Source organism: Monopterus albus, unplaced genomic scaffold, assembly GCF_001952655.1.
Source record: "Monopterus albus unplaced genomic scaffold, M_albus_1.0 scaffold60.1, whole genome shotgun sequence".
Lineage (NCBI taxonomy): Eukaryota > Metazoa > Chordata > Actinopteri > Synbranchiformes > Synbranchidae > Monopterus > Monopterus albus.
This window is the reverse complement of record NW_018127940.1, coordinates 2,266,862-2,284,656: the sequence shown is the minus strand read 5'-3', so window position 1 is coordinate 2,284,656 and position 17,795 is coordinate 2,266,862. Positions and strand designations below refer to the sequence as shown.

Genomic DNA, 17,795 nt, shown 5'->3' with positions numbered 1-17,795 from the left:
TAAAGCCCCCTTCAACGTAGAATAAACTATATGTTCAAATCCAGTCAGGTATTCCTGAGCAGTAGACAAAAAAATAATAATCCTAAATCCTTTAGACAATTACTGAGCTGTCCCTGGTAGGATAGTGGTTAAGGCGCAGCGCTCTTGCCGCTGTGGCCTGGGTTCGAATCAGGGTTGAGTCAAGAAGGGCATCCGGCGTAAAACACGTGCCAAATGTCAAAATTCGAGTCGTCAGTCTGACGATTCGCTGTAGCGACCCCTAAACGGGAAAAGCCGAAAGTGACCTTCTTTCTTTAGACAAATACTGCACATGGACTCACTGAGGGAATTCAGTAACTACATCTGGGCTTACCACTCTATTTGGTACACAAGGTTGGGGTTCAATTCCTTGTCAATATCCAGCGTGGGCCCCTAGCAGGGAGATGCCTTGCATTAAACCAAGCACCCCCTTTTTGTGGTCATATCATCACTACACAAATTCATTCCTTCTTTTAAAATTGTACATTTACATGCAGTTCCTAAATCAGGCTGTCTGCAATTGGGTGCATTTAAAATTTGTTTATTTAGAAAAGCCCAAGCTACAGTATTGACTTTTTAGATAGTGGTGTGACAGTGGTGCAATGGGAGGAGCAGTTGTTTCCCAACCAGAAGATTGAAGGTTCGAATCTTAGCACCTGCAGTCTACATGTCAAAGTGTCCTTGGGCAAAACACTGAACCCCCAAGTTACCTGTGATAGTGGTCTGGGGCCTTTGGCTCCAAACAAAATTTTGTTGTATGTGTCACAATGACAAAGCCTGCATGTTAATCCAACACATTCAAATAGATACCATTATGCAAAAAAGTATGTTGGTAGGAAAATAATACAGCAAATTGCAGTACAACTCATGTTAGACTATTGACATATACACTGATCAGGCACACCATTGTCCACATTGTAGTCAGGTAGAGAATAATAATAATAAAATTTATTTATAAAGCACCTACCAACTCAAAGAGCTACATCAAAAAATTAAAACCAAACTCATCAAAATATCAATATCAGAATAAAAATCAACTAAGTAGACATTTGACAGGCACCTACATTCATCGATCTATAGCATAATTCCTGTCCAGGCTGACACCCCTCTTTCATAGGTAGCCAGTGAAGGGACGCTAAGATTGGGGTAATGTGAGCATATCGACTGTCAGTGAGCAGCCGGGCGGCGGCATTTTGCACCAACTGCAGCCTGGACAACGATGACTGGGATAAACCGGAATAGAGGGCATTGCAGTAATCAAGCCGGGACGTCACGAAGGCGTGAATGTCTCTCTCTAAGACTAGAGCATGTCCTGTTCATATGCAGTGTTTATAATGAGCAACGTGCTCGTATGATAGTGTTAATGAAAAAAAAAGATTACTAATATATCACTAGAGAGCCTTTTGGGCAGCAACTGTAAGACAGTATATAAAATTGTAATTTGTTATTTGGCAGATATAAGTATTTTGGATAGGATTTAGTAGTTTATGGAGTTCTAAGAACCATTTTTTTATTATTCCTTTGACTCTATTGTTGTTCCACACTCCAGCCCAGCAGGTGGTGCTAATGCACCTTAAGTTGGCTTGCAAACTGCCAATAAACCTCACAGGAAAAATAATATTATGACCACTGACAGGTGACGTGAATATTCACTTACTGATGAGCTTGTTACAGCCACCTGTTAGTGGGTGGGGTATATAAGGCAGCAAGCCAACAACACCGAAGGAAGGAGAGACGGTGAACGACAGGTATACGGATGCCCATGGCTCACTGATGATGACGACCTACTGCAGGTCTTTTGCAGCTAAATCTTAATGTGCAGCGTTCCGTGAATGCAGATGCTTAGCTATTTCGCTGAGGTAAAGCAGGTGAATGTTTAATTTCGAGTTCATGTAGGCTGCTTTATCTGGCGTTAGCGAGAATTTAATGTTGGCAAAACTCAGCTAGCAAGAAGCGTCTCTGGCTAAGCCAAGCCAGGCGTGTGCCCTCTAATTAGTTCCATGTGCGGTTAGACTTCCGGTATGCTATTGTTTTGCTTTAACATGTTCATTTTAACAAGGTTAATTGTTAAAACTTGCCTCTAGAAAATTTTGCTATGACTTGGCGGTAACTCGCCTATCTCCTGTTGGCTCTGTAGTTTGGCTGCCAGAATGGGAACGGTGTTGCATATCGAATATACCCGGACTAGATTCAAGTTGGCACCCTCTTGTTTTAAACACCCAAGTTGACTGTTTAGAGGACACTGGTCTTGGACACGGATTTCTTTGTTGTGGTGGAGAAACCTTTTTAGGTACATGCGTGAGAATTGCGTTTTTCTGCGACGTCTGTTTAAAATGGAGCCTCATTTAGATTGAAGTCCAAACATCAGCTGCCAGTCATTAATGAACGGCCCGAAATGCCTGTTTTTGTTTAATTTAAAACTCGTATTCAAAATATCAGCAGGCTTTATTGACAATTGAAGCAATGCCAGGAATAAAGGTAGACGAGGTGGATTCACTAGCTTTTGTAGCGCTTTAAATTATCTCATCCATTGTTGGCTTCATACTAAAGTTTGAATATAAACCTTGTGATGCAAGCAAAACCTACAGAGCTGCTAAAATATTCCTGTATCGTTTTGTTCAAATTGTATTGACAGTACTAGTACTTTATTACTTATGCTCACTTGCTGTGTTTTGGCAATATGCACAACAGTAGAACCATACTTTGCATAGATGTATAAACAATATTTGTTCATTTCCCCCACTTTCATGAAAGGCAGGTTTTACAGTAAGAATGTATTTCAACACTTCATATGTGCACCTTAAGACCTGAATACATCAGCTCTAGAACTTGAGGCACAAGGCCCAGTGAAGACAATCCAAAGCTTTGTGGGCTTGCACTACAAACCTCATAACAATTCAGATGGTAAATTGTTTGTTCATTGTGCATATGTTGCATCAAATTCTTAGTGTTGTGGATAGCTTCTCAATGTAAAATTTAACATTCCTTCAGTTTAGTATTGCTTAAATGTGTAACCTTTCATGAGTGGTGCTTTACAATGGCAGAGCAGTTTTAAATTACTGTTAAAGATTAAATTTGTGTAGTCTTTCATAAATTGAGGGTAAACAAAAGTGACTGTTCCTTATAGGTTTGATGGCGATTAACCCAGCAGAGGGATGACATCAGTATTCTTTCCTTGGAACTTGCCACCAGTAATTCCGACAGCTGTTTCAACATGTGAGATGACATCTTTTATTTTAAACTTTTCCTTTTTCTAAATGCAAAGTTCCAAATCAATAGTGTCCATTCTGCATATAGAAAGATGTTCACTGCCCAGGTACAAATGTGCCTACTAAAGCAAACTTAACGGGTTGAAATTGTGGAGTATAATCATGCTTTAAACTCAAGCTTTTTCCTTTTAGACAATCCTTAACCAGATGTCATTCTTTGGCCAGACAATCGGCAGCATTCTTGAGGACATGCACAGAGACGGGCAAGTTTTATAATTTGACCATTTATTACTGAAATCATGGCTTCAAACTGTTTTCTCTTCTTCTGCAGGCTCTCCTCAGCAGCTGGTGGAGCTGGATGGTTTTGGCTAAGATGGGAAATGCCTACTGGTGGAGTCATCAAGGTAGAGTACTTCACATCTTCATGCTGTTGCAATGCAGGTGCCTGGATCAGTTGTGAAGACTTCTCGAATAACTAGGAGTCTTCATAACTGGCCCAGGCACATGTAGAAGATGAGGTACTCTACCTTGGGCAAAAGCGCAGTTTCCAGGCCCTGTTTTGTTTTTCTTCAATAAAGCTATGACAACTGTAAGACTTTCTTGTTCTGTTTTAATATCAAAGATGGCAGGTACTGGTTATAAAGTAGCAAGACCTGAAATGGCATGATTTTATAGGGGCCAAAAAGTTGAAAGCTGTCTTGTTCTGCATGAGTGACCCCAGTCGTATCAGCTCATCTTGGCTTCAAGGCAGGCTAGGGGAGTGCACACAAACTGCAACAATCCACCGTTAAAGAAAAATCAAGTGTAGACACTCCACTAAAGCATTCAAATATTCTACAAGGCTGTCTGCTTTGAAAAGCAGTTACTACCATAAATGAGGTTACTTGTACAGAAGTTAGACTGCATACAGTCAGTTTTTTTGCAGCATCAATGAAGAACTCCAGAGCAATGGCTGCCTTGTTTCTGGCCACTAACAGTTAACTCAGCTTTCACATGAGAGCAATGGTCAATCACTGTTATGACAATGTTTGCCATAAACATTACAGATGGAAGCAAGTTTAGGGCACAACAAAGCATTATCATAAAGTGTTACACTACAGTTCATTCCAATCCTGTGTACAATTGCAGTGTGAAAATAGAGATCGTAATATGCACACGTCGTCTTAACACCATCTATCAAACTAGGACGTTTGGAACAAAGAATGAAACGTCATTCAATTGCATTTAGATTTTAAAACTTTCATTACAATTTATATCAAAGTTGCTCAAACAGTTTGTCAGAAAAAAGCTGAGAAATTAGTCTGACCTGAACTTGGCAGTGCTAGTATAGTACTCTCACCACAACCTTAAAATACTGTACGTTTCTCACCTCATCAATTTGCAGTTGATGTCCAAATGCAGGAGTGATGGGCCCGGAACGCTGTCGGTCCTCCTCGTAACACGCCCGAGACTATTTAATCTTGTGCGTGGGTTCTGTGGCTTATTGATAGATACATGGGGGGAGTTAGTCCTATAATGTCTGTCCTACTTATAACAATTACTCTGATCACAGAAACCTGTACAAACTAGCAGTGACTATTTTTACTTTCAGTAACTTAAATATATTTCGCTGCTAATGCCTTCGCACTATTATTTAAGCAACATTTTGAATGTAGCACTCTTACCTGTAACAGGGCATCTCAGTAAAAAGACGCCGACCGGTTTTAACCTCGTGGTCTTCATCAGGGCGGAAACGTACAGGTGCAAATGAGTTGTTGGGATTCTGTGCTGATGAAGACCCAATGAGGTCCAAACCGGCCGGCGTCTTATTTTCTCCTCTATTGAGAAGGTTTCAGAATTAGCCTGACAATTGACAAGCTCAAGCAAATAAAAATAATAAAAAAAAATGTACTGGACGGTTTAAGGTTACCCTTGAAAATTTTCTTGCTAGCAGAGGTTTGCTGACGCCCTACATTAGCATTCGGCTAACGCTACATAAAGTATCCCACCTGAAATAGAAGACATAATTTTGGACAACTGTGTTAACAGCAAAGCACCTGCGCGCAGCCTACATACAGAACGCAACACATGAAATGCTTACTGTGATTTTCCACAAATTTCGACCCACCTGAGTAGCACAACAGCTCCCGCTGGTACGCATCTTAAATCTCCGCTGCAATCAAACTTACAGAACTGCCACCGGATACTAACTTGAAGGACCCAGCTACCACCTGATTGGACAATTTCACTCTGCTCTGTGATTGGACTGTCACTGTCCAATCAGATTCTTTTCAATCTTCTTCTTCTGTTGAACAATGGCGGTTGGCAAACAGCTTTAGGTGCATTACCGCCACCTTCTAGAGTGGAGTGTGGATCAGAACGGCCCCTACCTACTGTAACAAAATAATCTCGCTCAGTTCACATCATACTATCTTGCTTAACGCTGTGCTCTCTAAAAACCTAATAAGTGCTCTGTATCCTATATCCCCTGATCTTTGTCCAATCAGATTCAGGTGTGATTCACACTAAACCTCAGTACTTCTAATTAGAGTTGTATATGCAATTTGCACTGTACAATCTGTACACAGATGTTAACAAAAACGATTGTTTCCAGTGTCTTTGTATAACAATTTGTTTACAGATTTTATTCACACACTCAAAAACATTTTTTACGTACAAATCTTTCCTACACATGCTCACAAAAATTGTATATACATTGCTATTTGTACCACTAAATTTCCATTCATTTGAATGGTTGACAGTAATGGGTCACACTTGTTAAGATTGGTGTAATGCTGTGTACCACCACTAAAAGGCAGCTTTACTGTGTGATGAGGAGAAGAAACAGGAAAAAGAAAAGTTACAAGACATGTTTTAAGCTTTTAGGCAAAACTGTGGCTTATTCCTCCCATTTATTTTTTTTAAATAAAATCTAAAACCACTAACATTTAGTATGAATAAAGAGAGGTTTCAAATAAATACTGTACAGAGATACATGTAAGAATTAACAGTTTTCAGCTCCTTTGGCAAGTCTAGCACCGCAGCTTATCATATGTTGTCAAATGTAGTTTATATCTAAAGAATCAGAACAGAGCGATGTATCCTTTGTTACTTTTAGTCAACATAGGATAGTACTGAATGTTAGGAGTTGTTTACTTTTCCTGACAAACACACAAAAAATACTGTTTAAACGTTGTTTATTCTGCAAGTTATCTTACAACAAACCATACACCTGCGTCAGCTTCATCCACTGCTGTCTGCATTCTCATGGCGATTTTGCATTTATTATTTTTCCTGCTCCACCACAGGTTGATTCTCCAACTAATGATGACCACAGGACAAGACTGAATTGCAAAAAATGGACAGTAATTCAAATTTTCAACTTCTTCACTGAAAGATGGGATCAGATGCTCACCGTAGTGCATCATCATGTGTGTCATTTCCTTCCCTATGCCCGTGCCTCTGTGACTGGGCTCTGTAGAAAACAAGGGTAATATAGCATCAACATATAAAGAGATATACACAGGAAATGATTGAGATGAACAAACCACAGAACAGGCTGACTGTAGATATTTGCTCAGCCTTTGATTTTGAATCACTTTTATGATAAGCACACTGGGCATCACCTGCTATCATGATCTCCAGCTCAGCCAAAGAGAGGTCTGTTTAGTCTGTCAGGAACATGTTGACATCTCCCACCATGCATTGTTCCTCTTCTATACTGGGATCTGCCCATTGCTACTTATCCAAGATGATGAATGTGCACTCTGACAAAAAATAAAAAAGTCAAATTAAACAGCTTTTCTTTAGGTAAAAGTTGAATGATTTTACTAGTGCATGACCTCAGAAAGAATGACGTCTTATTTTCACATCATATCCAATGATTACCGGTTAGTTATAAACACTTTAACCTAACAAATCTGATAGATGATGGTATGAACGTTTGGAAGGAATGATTTGGAAGCCATAAGGACAGAACTTGAAAGCAATGTTGACCTCATAAAGCAAATGCCACTGAATCATATTTCACTTTTTCCTATCATAAGTTGTATTAAATAAGTTTCTATTATTTGGACAGTGTGTTAGCTTCTTTATGTAGGCATTGTAAAAATTCTGAATGTTAAAAACTTGTTACTCTAACTTAGAATAAGTTAACAAAAGTAAAAGAAGTTCTCTCATATTTCCCTTCCCAGCCACTGCTGTATGATCGGTTCAACCAAAGATTGTTTTGAAGTCTTACTGTCATCATCTTCCCTCCAGCTCCCCTGCATGTCGTACTCCTGTTCCAGGGTCAGTGGCTCTGAGGCAGTCAGATGCTGCAGCTCAGGACACTTCATCCATTCATGATACCTGAAGAGTGTAAACAGGTGGATAAGAAACAGGGACTGCAGGTTTCTATAGCTTTAACTTAATCATGTTAGGACTGGAGCTGGTTCTGCTGTGCCAGTTAAAGAGACTTCAATCTGTCAAAGGATCAAAAGTTTGTATTGGCAGCTGGGTCATCTATCATAAGTTATTTCTTCACCACAAAGAGCTTTCAGATGCTCCGTGACAAATGAGACTGTATGATACGATCGAAAGCCCCAGAAAAGATACTAAATGGAACTTGCGATGAGATTGTTTTCTAAATATTATTACTTGCAGACTTATTTAGAAGTCAACATGAAACCCATCTGCCATGTTTAAACATTGATAGTAAAGAAATGACATTCAAACACTCATCACTAAAGATATCAGCAGAGGAAAATAAAAGAACAAAGTGACAGGCTTCCTGTGTGTAACAACACTGATCAGGTGTTAATGTTAACGTTACCTGGGCAGGTACTTTGGATTGTAAGGAATCAGCACAACTTTGTGTCCCTCCAGTAGCGTGTTCTCGTTTATCTTCATGGTGAATGTTGCTCACCTAGCGCACACGACACATTTGTTTTTTTTCCGGGGTTCTTTCCGTGCTCTGGAGTCCACTGCACATGTACACTAGGGGGCGGTGGGGAGACAGCGGCCGAACTTTCTCAGGCTGCAGCGTTGAAATATCTGCGGCAAGTAAAAATCACATGCAATTACAAACACAACTTTCATCTAGACACGTTTTTATTAGAATCAGAATCAAAATCTGCTTTATTGGCCAGGTGTGTCGGACACACGAGGAATTTGGGTGACTCTGGTACATCGGCTCTCAATGTGTATGTACATATCCCCATGCAAGGGTCAAGTAAACAGTAAACCAGCATAAGGCTGTGTAATATAACCAAATAAGCAGTATTAACGAGCAACAACCAGTGCAAACAATGCAAAATAAGCAGTATAAACTGGCAGTAAACAATGCAGACAGACAGAGGAATGCTCATTGAAATGAGATAAATAGGAATAAAAATAGAGTACTTAAAAATAGAGACCTGTACGGATCTGTACAATCTGTACAATGTATATTTACAGGTATTGCACTGAGGGTTATTGTCCAGTCATACTGTCGTGGGTCAAATGTTCATCAGATTGACAGCCTGGGGGAAGAAACTGTCCCTGTGCCTGGTTGTCTTGGCGTACAATGACCTGCAACGCCGTCCAGAGGGGAGGAGTTCAAACAGGTTGTGTCCCGGGTGTGATCCTCTCCACCCTCCTTTTGACCCGTGAGGTGTACAGGTCTTCCATGGAGGGTAGGCTTGCACCAATGACCTTTTCTGCAGATGGAAATCGCCTCAAGGCGTTTTACAAATGACGAACTTTAGCACTTTTATTCTATTATTTCGGACTTTGTGTGTATGTACATGCACATGTGTGTCTGTGGATCTGTTCATGTTTGGTTGCTTAAATGGCTCTGCCCAATCCGTGGCACAACTTCACCGGCTCCTGTGGAGTGTTGACCATGTCCATACAGTGCTGCAGCTGAGGGCCTCTGGCATACATGAAGGGCCCTAACACCAGCACTCCCAGTAGGACTGGAGGCTCTGGAAGAAAGATATATGAATATCACTGTGTCCCCCCACCCCACCCCCCAACGGTGCCCCTACCCCTGCAACTGACTACAGTGTAATTAATTTAAAGGTTTTTTCAGAAGATGCTGATTTGCATTTGCAGTGAAATGATCTCCATTACAGTAATATATTTAATATATTGCTCTCAGATTACTGAGAACTGCTGAATATTCTCTGAACCAGTAGGTGGCAGTGTCCTGCTATATTTAAACCACTTCTCCGTCTGATGTGGAGTGAAAGCGCAACAAATATAACCTGTTTTGTTTTGGGTGTTTATTTGTTTGTTTTAAATAAAAGCAAAAAGGATTTTTCAGATTTAACTGCATCGCTAAGTTTTCAGTGTGAAAGTCTAGACTTTTGTGAAATTCTCCTTATTAGAACAGGATCAGGAGCAGCCTTGCTGGTTTTTGCTCACTTACATTTTAGCAGTGTGGATGCGGAGGATTGAAGATTGATCCTTGATTAACTACTAAACATCTACTGTTTGTTTTAACCACTACATCCTAAACCCACTTCGGCTCCCTGATATCTGAAAAACACCAGCATCTTGCGTTTGAAGGAGCGAGTTGGTAGAAATTAAACGAATAAATTCCGTTTTTTTTTAATCACATTTAATGACGTCCTCTGTGGAGCTGTCCGCTGGAGGGTGGTGCTGAAACCAAAGTTTTGTTCTAACTAAATTAAAGATAAATCAGTGTTTCTTTGTAGCAGTCACTGTTGAGCTCATGTAGTTTATGATAACTAAAGGTTGTGTTATTGAGTGTACATTAAACCGAATGTGCGCGGTATCCTAAATGTATCCTTACATTTTTTATAATTACCATTTTAAATTTAGTATATGAAATACAATATCAGAAAAACTGAAGCAAGCATCTTCGGTTCTGCTTTGAAGCAACTGGACAGTGGGCACTCGGGATTTCATGTATAATTAGCATAAAAGATCTGGAGATGCTGGAGAATAGCAGGACTGTGCGTCACAGCCATCGGCGAACATAGGAAGGGGGAGGGGGCACCTATGGAAGTCTATGGAATGTAGACTACTCCTTCCACGGCCGACAAAAAAGGAGTCCGGCTTATGTGAAATGATGACTTAGTTCACAACGTTACAGGTGACTGGAGACAGCTGGAAGAGTCTGGGAGCCAAAGAAGCGCAGCTCACGGATCGAAAACAGCGAGTGCTATTATGGAGTTGGTACTGTGAACTGTAGGCGAATACCCGACCCAAGAGTGCTGTCCGGGACCAGCACGTCACCTGAATGGTGGGATATGAGAAAATGAAGCAACTAGGGAGGACAGTGGATAAAAGAGTCCAAGTCACGAAAGCGGAAAAGCGCGTGCGATGACGAACGGCTCAAGGAACAGAGAAGAGCTAAAGCAGAGGAAAGTTAGTTAGCTCATTAGTAAGGCTCCCGGTGCTGGAAAAGAATACAAAACAAAATAGAGAACAGATGCGCCAAGCTTGCGTAATTTCATAAATAGATCAACTGGGGAAAGCCGATTTTATTTTTCAGAAAACGAGACTCGAAAAATCATGGAGCCGGAGGGAAACACAAAGGAACAAGCCCCCAGTATGGCTCAATCTGCCGCCTCCAAACTGTCCCAGATGAGCGAAAGAACTAAACAACTGGGTAATGTCATCCAAAACCCAGAGCGGCAGAAAAGGATCATTCTAATAATAGTATCTGTAGTACTTTTGTTAGACAATATGCTTTACATGGTTATTGTGCCAATTGTACCTGACTACCTTAAAGGGCTACAGACCGCAGCGGATCATGCCCAAGATGCTGCAACGCACACCAACTCCACTAACAGCACCGTCCACGAAGTAACCAAGGGGAACTTCGACCTACAGATAGGTGTTCTTTTTGCCTCCAAGGCCATCCTACAGCTCCTGGTGAACCCGCTAAGTGGCACGTTTATAGACAGGGTTGGCTATGATATCCCACTCTTCATTGGACTCAATGTCATGTTTCTCTCCACTGTTATTTTTGCCTTTGCTGAAAACTACGCGACTCTGTTCCTGGCGCGCAGCATGCAGGGCCTTGGCTCAGCTTTCGCGGACACTTCGGGGATCGCTCTGATCGCAGACAGGTACACAGAGGAGGCGGAGAGGAGCAAAGCGCTGGGAATCGCCTTGGCTTTCATCTCTTTTGGAAGTCTTGTGGCGCCCCCCTTTGGAGGGGTTCTTTATGAGTTCGCAGGGAAGCGGGTGCCCTTCCTGATTCTGGCCTGTATTTGTCTCGCTGATGGTGTATTGTGCCTGACTGTTCTAAAACCCTTTTCTAACCGAGAGAGACAAAACATGCCAGTCGGCACCCCTATACATAAACTGATGATTGATCCTTATATAGCTGTAGTGGCTGGTGCTCTGACCATTTGTAATATCCCTCTAGCTTTCCTTGAGCCCACTATCGCAAAATGGATGGAGGAAACCATGCATTCCAGCGAGTGGGAGATCGGCATGACATGGCTCCCCGCTTTCTTCCCGCATATCTTAGGTGTATTTCTCACTGTCAAATTAGCCGCCAAGTACCCTCATCGCCAGTGGTTTTACGGAGCTATAGGTATGGTGTTCATAGGCGCGAGTTCCTGCACAGTCCCAGCCTGTAAAAACTTTGGACAGCTCATGATCCCGCTGTGCGGAATCTGTTTTGGCATTGCCCTTGTGGACACGGCACTACTGCCAACCCTGGCTTTCCTGGTGGATGTGCGGTATGTGTCAGTTTATGGCAGCGTGTACGCCATAGCAGACATCTCTTACTGTGTGGCCTATGCCCTGGGGCCCGTGGTGGCTGGACAGATAGTGCACGACCTGGGCTTTGTTCAGCTCAACTTAGGCATGGGCCTCGCCAATGTACTTTACGCACCGGCGCTCCTTCTGCTGAAGAATGTGACTCAGATGAAGCCTTCTTTCTCCGAGCGAAACATGCTCCTGGAGGATGGCCCGACGGGACTGTATGATACGATTAAGATGGAGCAACGAGAGAAGAAGAGAAAAGGTCTGTGTACAACGATCGACGAGAATGGCATTGAAACCTTTGCGCAACGGTCGTATTCAGATGAGGAATCCTCTGGAGTAGAGTATGTGTAAAAGACCTTAAGTGAATGTAAAACTAAGTGCCCATGTAGATTTGTGTGCATCCTTTCAGAGCTAATCAACTGCATAACACGATTAGGACATAACATCAATTATTTACTGCTTCTGGTGAGAAGTCCTCTGGTGACAGCTCCTCCGGGTATTGTCAGATCAAGTAGCTTTCAGTAGAAAGGCGCTCGCTGGTGTTCATTATTATCGAAATAAGAGTATTGTGAAAGACTTGATGAGATACATGTTTGCTCATAAAAATATATATCACCGTATCAGAAACTAATTTATATTGTATTCAGGGATTATGTGAAAATGTATTTTATCAAGAGACCAGTTATAATGTATGTGTCTTTCAGTATATTCTGTATTTGCTTTGCCAGAACTAAACTCAATATGAAACACTATGCGTCCCACGACAGTTTTAGAAGGATACAACTGAAGTGAAATCTGCGTCTTGTTGTTTGTTTATTTTGAATAATGTGCTTCTGGAATGCATAGCCTCTGACTGTATGATCTGTGACTGTACAGACATGTATATTCATGTACATAATGAAATCAGTATTATGCAAACGATACTGTTTATGGAAATTATTTATTAAGGTGACAAATTTAATTATTTATCGCGTTACATGATCATTTTTATCAACCGGCAGTGAAGGAATCCTCAATATTACAATGGTTATATTCTAAAAACGTAGATTTTTCACTCAAACCTTTTTTTTTTGCCTCTGAACAAACATGAATTAAACACTCAGGTTATACAGTTATTAAGGTTAATACACTGAGGTAGTTTTGTGATCGTACTGTAGAAAAACAAAACAACCAATGGTGAGTAATTAGAAGGAAGTTAACTTTCCCACTTTAAAAAAACTGATTTGAGACAACTAATAATTTCATCAAGGATCTTGAGGGTGATATTGTTTGTAAAACAGTCGGTTTGTCAAAGCATCTGTGCTTGTCCAAAATGCACATCTTTGAATAATATTAAAATAATTCTATCACTCAGCTGGAAGCAATGAATGCGCTTTTACATTTCTTGAAGAAAAGTGTTAAAAATTCTGAAAGTCAAAGAATAAGTTCATGCAAAATGCATCTTATTTGGTCTTCAGCAAAAATGTGAGCATCTGAGGCGTTCAGTCGGTGTCTAAGTAAGGTGGGGTAAAGATGTGAAGTGCCAAATAAACTTCTCGGCGAATGGCAAGACATCTGGGAGGAGCTTGGCTGCCAGGAGGGTGAGGTATCTTCTCAGCATCTCTCCTGAGCCAGCAAGGGACTTGTGCACCAGGATGGGGACTGAAAGATGCTCAAAATGATAAAGGATCGAAGTAGTGAAATTTGAAAGAAATTCTGCCAGAAATGGATTCAAGTCAAGATGGAGAATCCTAAACTTCTTGCTTGAGTCCCCACTTCGAATGGGAATTTGTTCCTTTCTGGTGAGTAAAACATGTCATTTTATGACATATTCTCTTCATTTGGTCTGTGTATTAATATTAGCTATGACTGCATGGCAAGAAAAAATGTGCAGGTGTGTAAGACGATTTGAACATAATGCTGCATGTGAAAATCTCTCAACATGCGCATTCTTTTGATGTTTAGTCAGAATGGTTATTCATTTGTCATAATTATTCCAACAAGTTGTGCTTTCATTCAGACTGTTATATTGACTATCAGCTGTTGTAAAACCCATTCATTTGAACTTGATAATGATATTGTTTATTTATGAACACAGAGTCGGTCCCAGCTTGACTGCCCCTCTGCGCCTCCAACATGCCAATTCTGGACAGAGAGCCCTCCAAAGATTTAGGGGGTGGAGATGTAAATATCTTATATCTGATTAATATGAATATAGAATCCATTTGACTTGAATATGTAATAAATAATTCATTCAATTAGAAATGCAAAAGGTCAAATGAAAGTAAATATTAACTAAGGCATAAAAGTGACTTTTAAAAACTAAGAAGGAACTTATGAATGATGTATCATTATAAGAATAAATCCTACACTATGACATTGTAATTAAATATTATTTTATACTGAGTCAGCTGAAGTGAATCATTTAAAAATCTGGCTTTTAGTTTTTCTTAGCTAAAAAGTACGATTAAAAAGTTACAACTAATCTTAACTACTATAATTTTAAAACATGTTCTTGATAAATTGATACAATTCGTGTGTCAGAGGACATTCAGAACTTTACATGTTAATTTTCTTTAAGAAATGATGGTGAGTTTTTCATCCCCCTCAATGTTCAGGTTCTGCCAAAGCTGCCGCTCCCTGCTCTGAAAGACACACTGGACATGTACTTGAAGTGCACGAAGCACCTGGTCACAAAGGAACAGTTTCACAAAACCGAAAATATAGTGAAGGAGTTTGGAGCCCCTGGAGCCGTGGGGGAGCTACTACAGAGTAAACTCATTGAGAGAAGGGAGAACACAGCAAACTGGGTAAATGCAATTATTTGGGCAAAAACAAACAATAATGATGTGTGCAAGTCATTTCAAATCCCAAAAGAATTTGTTTTAGCAACACAAACCATTATGATCAATACAAACTTATGTGCAAATAATAGACACTATTTTATTTCAAGGTCCAAAGTCATCAGTAAATGACACTAGTAAGAACATGAAGCTTTAAAGGGCTGACCACCATTTCTTTAAACAGTTTTGCATACATTTGTTGCATAATTGATATACAAAACTTAAAGGTTTAGCTTATATTGAAAAGAAATGAAATTTGTGTGACCATAAATCAAATGATAGGCCTGTTCTACACCATTGTATACAAACACTAATGATGTAATCAGAGGTTGTATTAGATCCCTATTACTTAGATTTTATCTTTAAAGCAAATCCCTTTATTTTCTGCTGTAGGTGTATGACTACTGGCTGAATGATATGTACCTAAACAACAGACTGGCTCTGCCCGTCAACTCCAGTCCTGCAATGGTCTTCCCACAACAGAACTTCAGGGCTCCCATCGATGCCTTAAGGTATGAGACAACGCACAACCAAGGCAAATGAGTCACACCAGAAAATGTGACATATGTAACACAAGACAGACAAATATATTCCCATCTAATAGCGGGAGTAATATTTTTCAGCATTGCCCATTCTGTACCAGAGACCCTGTTAGTTACCACCTGACAGGCAATGTTTTATTATTACAGCATGAAGGCTTAAGAAATGATTGTGAACTGTATAAATTACTCAGAGACTGGCTTTGATCAATTTCAGCAAACTGAACACTTCTGTCTGCACACTGACAAATAGACTAATTACCCAGAACACCTGGAGGGCTGAGAGGCCAAGCCAGGCTACTGGTGGCAAGGTTAATAGACACTTTTCATGTTTGTTGGTTAACATTTTATAAATCTGGGATTTGCTCCTTAAACATACAGTATGACTAACAAAGCAGTTACACTGTTAAGTGTAATACAGCTTCAAAATAAATCAAGAACAAGGCCAAATACAGAGAACTATTTCCCCAAGCACAAACGGTGTACGTGAGAAGGACTGATCGTATACAATATGGTTGTGTTTTGTGAACAAGGTCTTTCTTTCCTAGGTTTGCTGCACACTTAATTTCTGGAGTTTTGGAGTACAAGACTCTTCTCGATGTGTAAGTTAATGTACAATGAGAGCAAAAATTGTTGACCGTATGTGAAAGAATGGGAGCACCACCTGTGTGTGCCCGTGTGTTTAGACGTTCTCTGCCCGTGGACTACGCCAGGGGCCAGCTGGCTGGAACCCCTTTGTGTATGGAACAGTACTATCGCCTCTTCACTTCCTACCGCCTTCCAGGACCCGAGAGGGACACACTAGTGGCCCAGGAGAGTTGTGTGATGCCAGAACCTGAACACATCATTGTGGCTTGTAAAAATCAGGTCAGGCAGAGTGAAACACAAATCCAAAGCTGCCATACACTAGTCAACATAACCAATTGAGTCCAAGGTCCAGTTATTGGATTTTTTTCTGGGGCTGTTGATTTTCAGGACCTCTCAGCTGTAATGGCTTATTAGTTAAGCATAAAAATGTATTATTGAAATTCATTCTTTAGAAATGTTAATGTGACAAAATTAGCTCAAGGTTCACCTTATATTTTTTTCCAGAGTAACATGCTGTCTTGACCTTTCGTGCATAACATATAAACTAACAGAAGAGAGGTCTGTGAGAGATAACTTTGGTGAGACCAAAGTTATAAGTGGCAGAAATCGTCAAAACTATGAAAATAAACAAACAATGAAATACGCAGGAATTGTCTCTCATGTGCCCAGTGCCACTGACATCGCATAGCCAACCAGATAACCACGTGTCTGTGAGGTTAGGGAATAATTCTCCTATGTTTTGTTTGCCCACTCTCAACTAATATTAAAGAGGTTTCTATGGGACCAGTGCACTGAAACAGTTAGTATCCAATCTGAATCTCTCTCCAGTTCTTTGTGCTGGATGTAGTGATCAACTTCCGCCGACTCAATGAGAGAGATCTGTTAACTCAGCTAGAGAAGATTGTCAAGATGGCTGGCAGTGAAGAAGAGCGGCTCCCACCTATTGGTCTTCTCACTTCAGATGGACGGACAGAGTGGGCAGAGTCACGTAGTGTGCTCATGAGAGGTATGGTTTGAAAAGAGTGTCAAGAATTTCCAGTAAAAGCACTCTATGGTCAGAAAGTCAATTTGTCTCACCAGAATGACCTTTTGTACTTATTATGCTCTAGAGTCTACTAACAGGGACTCCCTGGACATGATTGAGCGTTGTCTGTGTCTGGTCTGTCTGGATGACGCCAGTGGTCCTGAGCTAAGTGATACCACACGTGCCATGTTGATGCTGCATGGAGGAGGAGAGGCCAAGAATGGTGGGAACCGCTGGTACGACAAGCCCATGCAGGTCAGTATGCACAGATATTCTAATGCTACTTTTTCACATTGTGTGCTAGAGAAATAAATTATGTGTGAAAACTGGTTAAATATTTTTTATTAGAAAAAAAAAAACAATGAAGTAAAGTTGGTTCAACTCAACTGAAAATTGCATGACTGTGTCAGTTTGTTGTAGGAGCTGACGGCTGTTGTGGAGTCGTATGTGAACACTCGCCATTTGAAGGAATTGTCCTAGTGGAATGCACACAGTACCTACTCAAATATATGTAAGATATGAAATCTAACTAGATGCTGGAAATGCAAAATGTATGTGGTATTTGTTAGAATATACTTAGAAAATCTAAATAAGACTGTCCTAAAGAAATGATAAATGATATTATATTCCAACCTGACATCAGGATTGGCAGCCCATCAAAGCTGGTCAGAGCTGCCAGTGTGAGCGAGCTGCCTGCACCACGTAGACTCCGCTGGAAATGCACTCCAGAGATTCACAAACGCCTTGCTTCTTCTGCTGACAGACTCCAGAGGTCTCTGTTTACCCTGGCTCCTATTTAATCAAACAAAATGAAGGAATGCTTTCAACTCATATCAGGGTATATTCTTATTTTGCTCAGGCTGGTAAGAAATCTGGACATGAATGTCCACAAATTCAATGATTA

The 17,795-nt window shown here is 40.6% G+C and overlaps 3 protein-coding genes and 2 long non-coding RNA genes across 8 annotated transcripts in view; 3 read left to right on the top strand and 2 right to left on the bottom strand.

Moving 5' to 3' along the window:
* Positions 1–1,597: 1,597 nt before the first annotated feature.
* LOC109961875 (uncharacterized) lies at positions 1,598–3,494 on the top strand. Of its 4 annotated transcripts, none has more exons than XR_002275186.1 (4): positions 1,598–1,886; positions 2,777–2,922; positions 3,146–3,234; positions 3,420–3,494. It is a non-coding gene; the product is annotated as an uncharacterized LOC109961875 (long non-coding RNA). The 4 variants fall into 4 exon arrangements; XR_002275185.1 differs by having other exon boundaries at positions 2,773–2,922; XR_002275184.1 differs by having other exon boundaries at positions 1,599–1,877; positions 2,773–2,922.
* A 64-nt stretch (positions 3,495–3,558) lies between these two features.
* Positions 3,559–5,427, bottom strand: LOC109961874 (uncharacterized). Its single transcript, XR_002275182.1, has 5 exons — positions 5,335–5,427; positions 5,137–5,215; positions 4,892–5,044; positions 4,597–4,706; positions 3,559–3,979 (listed from the first exon to the last, which is right to left on the bottom strand). It is a non-coding gene; the product is annotated as an uncharacterized LOC109961874 (long non-coding RNA).
* Positions 5,428–5,853: 426 nt separating this feature from the next.
* Positions 5,854–8,138, bottom strand: LOC109961957 (N-acetyltransferase 9-like). The gene is given in 5 exon segments (XM_020603243.1): positions 5,854–6,550; positions 6,622–6,681; positions 6,833–6,973; positions 7,447–7,556; positions 8,020–8,138. Coding segments are annotated over 5 exon segments (411 nt in total). The 5' UTR covers positions 8,097–8,138; the 3' UTR covers positions 5,854–6,527.
* A 2,067-nt stretch (positions 8,139–10,205) lies between these two features.
* On the top strand, positions 10,206–12,833 carry slc18a3a (solute carrier family 18 member 3a). The gene has a single exon (XM_020603305.1). It carries the CDS (start codon positions 10,710–10,712, stop codon positions 12,267–12,269), a length of 1,560 nt encoding a protein of 519 aa, XP_020458961.1. The 5' UTR covers positions 10,206–10,709; the 3' UTR covers positions 12,270–12,833.
* Positions 12,834–13,448: 615 nt separating this feature from the next.
* Positions 13,449–17,795, top strand: part of chata (choline O-acetyltransferase a) — a 6,305-nt gene continuing 1,958 nt past the window's right edge. Inside the window, 12 exon segments of the mRNA XM_020603304.1 lie at positions 13,449–13,699; positions 13,996–14,081; positions 14,516–14,707; positions 15,134–15,252; positions 15,828–15,881; positions 15,966–16,146; positions 16,696–16,873; positions 16,977–17,146; positions 17,302–17,402; positions 17,535–17,663; positions 17,751–17,791; positions 17,794–17,795. The exon segment at positions 17,794–17,795 is cut by the window's right edge and continues 77 nt beyond it. Coding sequence (XP_020458960.1) covers positions 14,034–14,081; positions 14,516–14,707; positions 15,134–15,252; positions 15,828–15,881; positions 15,966–16,146; positions 16,696–16,873; positions 16,977–17,146; positions 17,302–17,402; positions 17,535–17,663; positions 17,751–17,791; positions 17,794–17,795 — 1,215 coding nt within the window. The 5' untranslated portion in view covers positions 13,449–13,699; positions 13,996–14,033.

Bases quoted from the DNA above. Each gene is read 5' to 3' on its own strand.
- slc18a3a (XM_020603305.1), top strand. From the start codon at position 10,710: ATGGAGCCGGAGGGAAACACAAAGGAACAAGCCCCCAGTATGGCTCAA.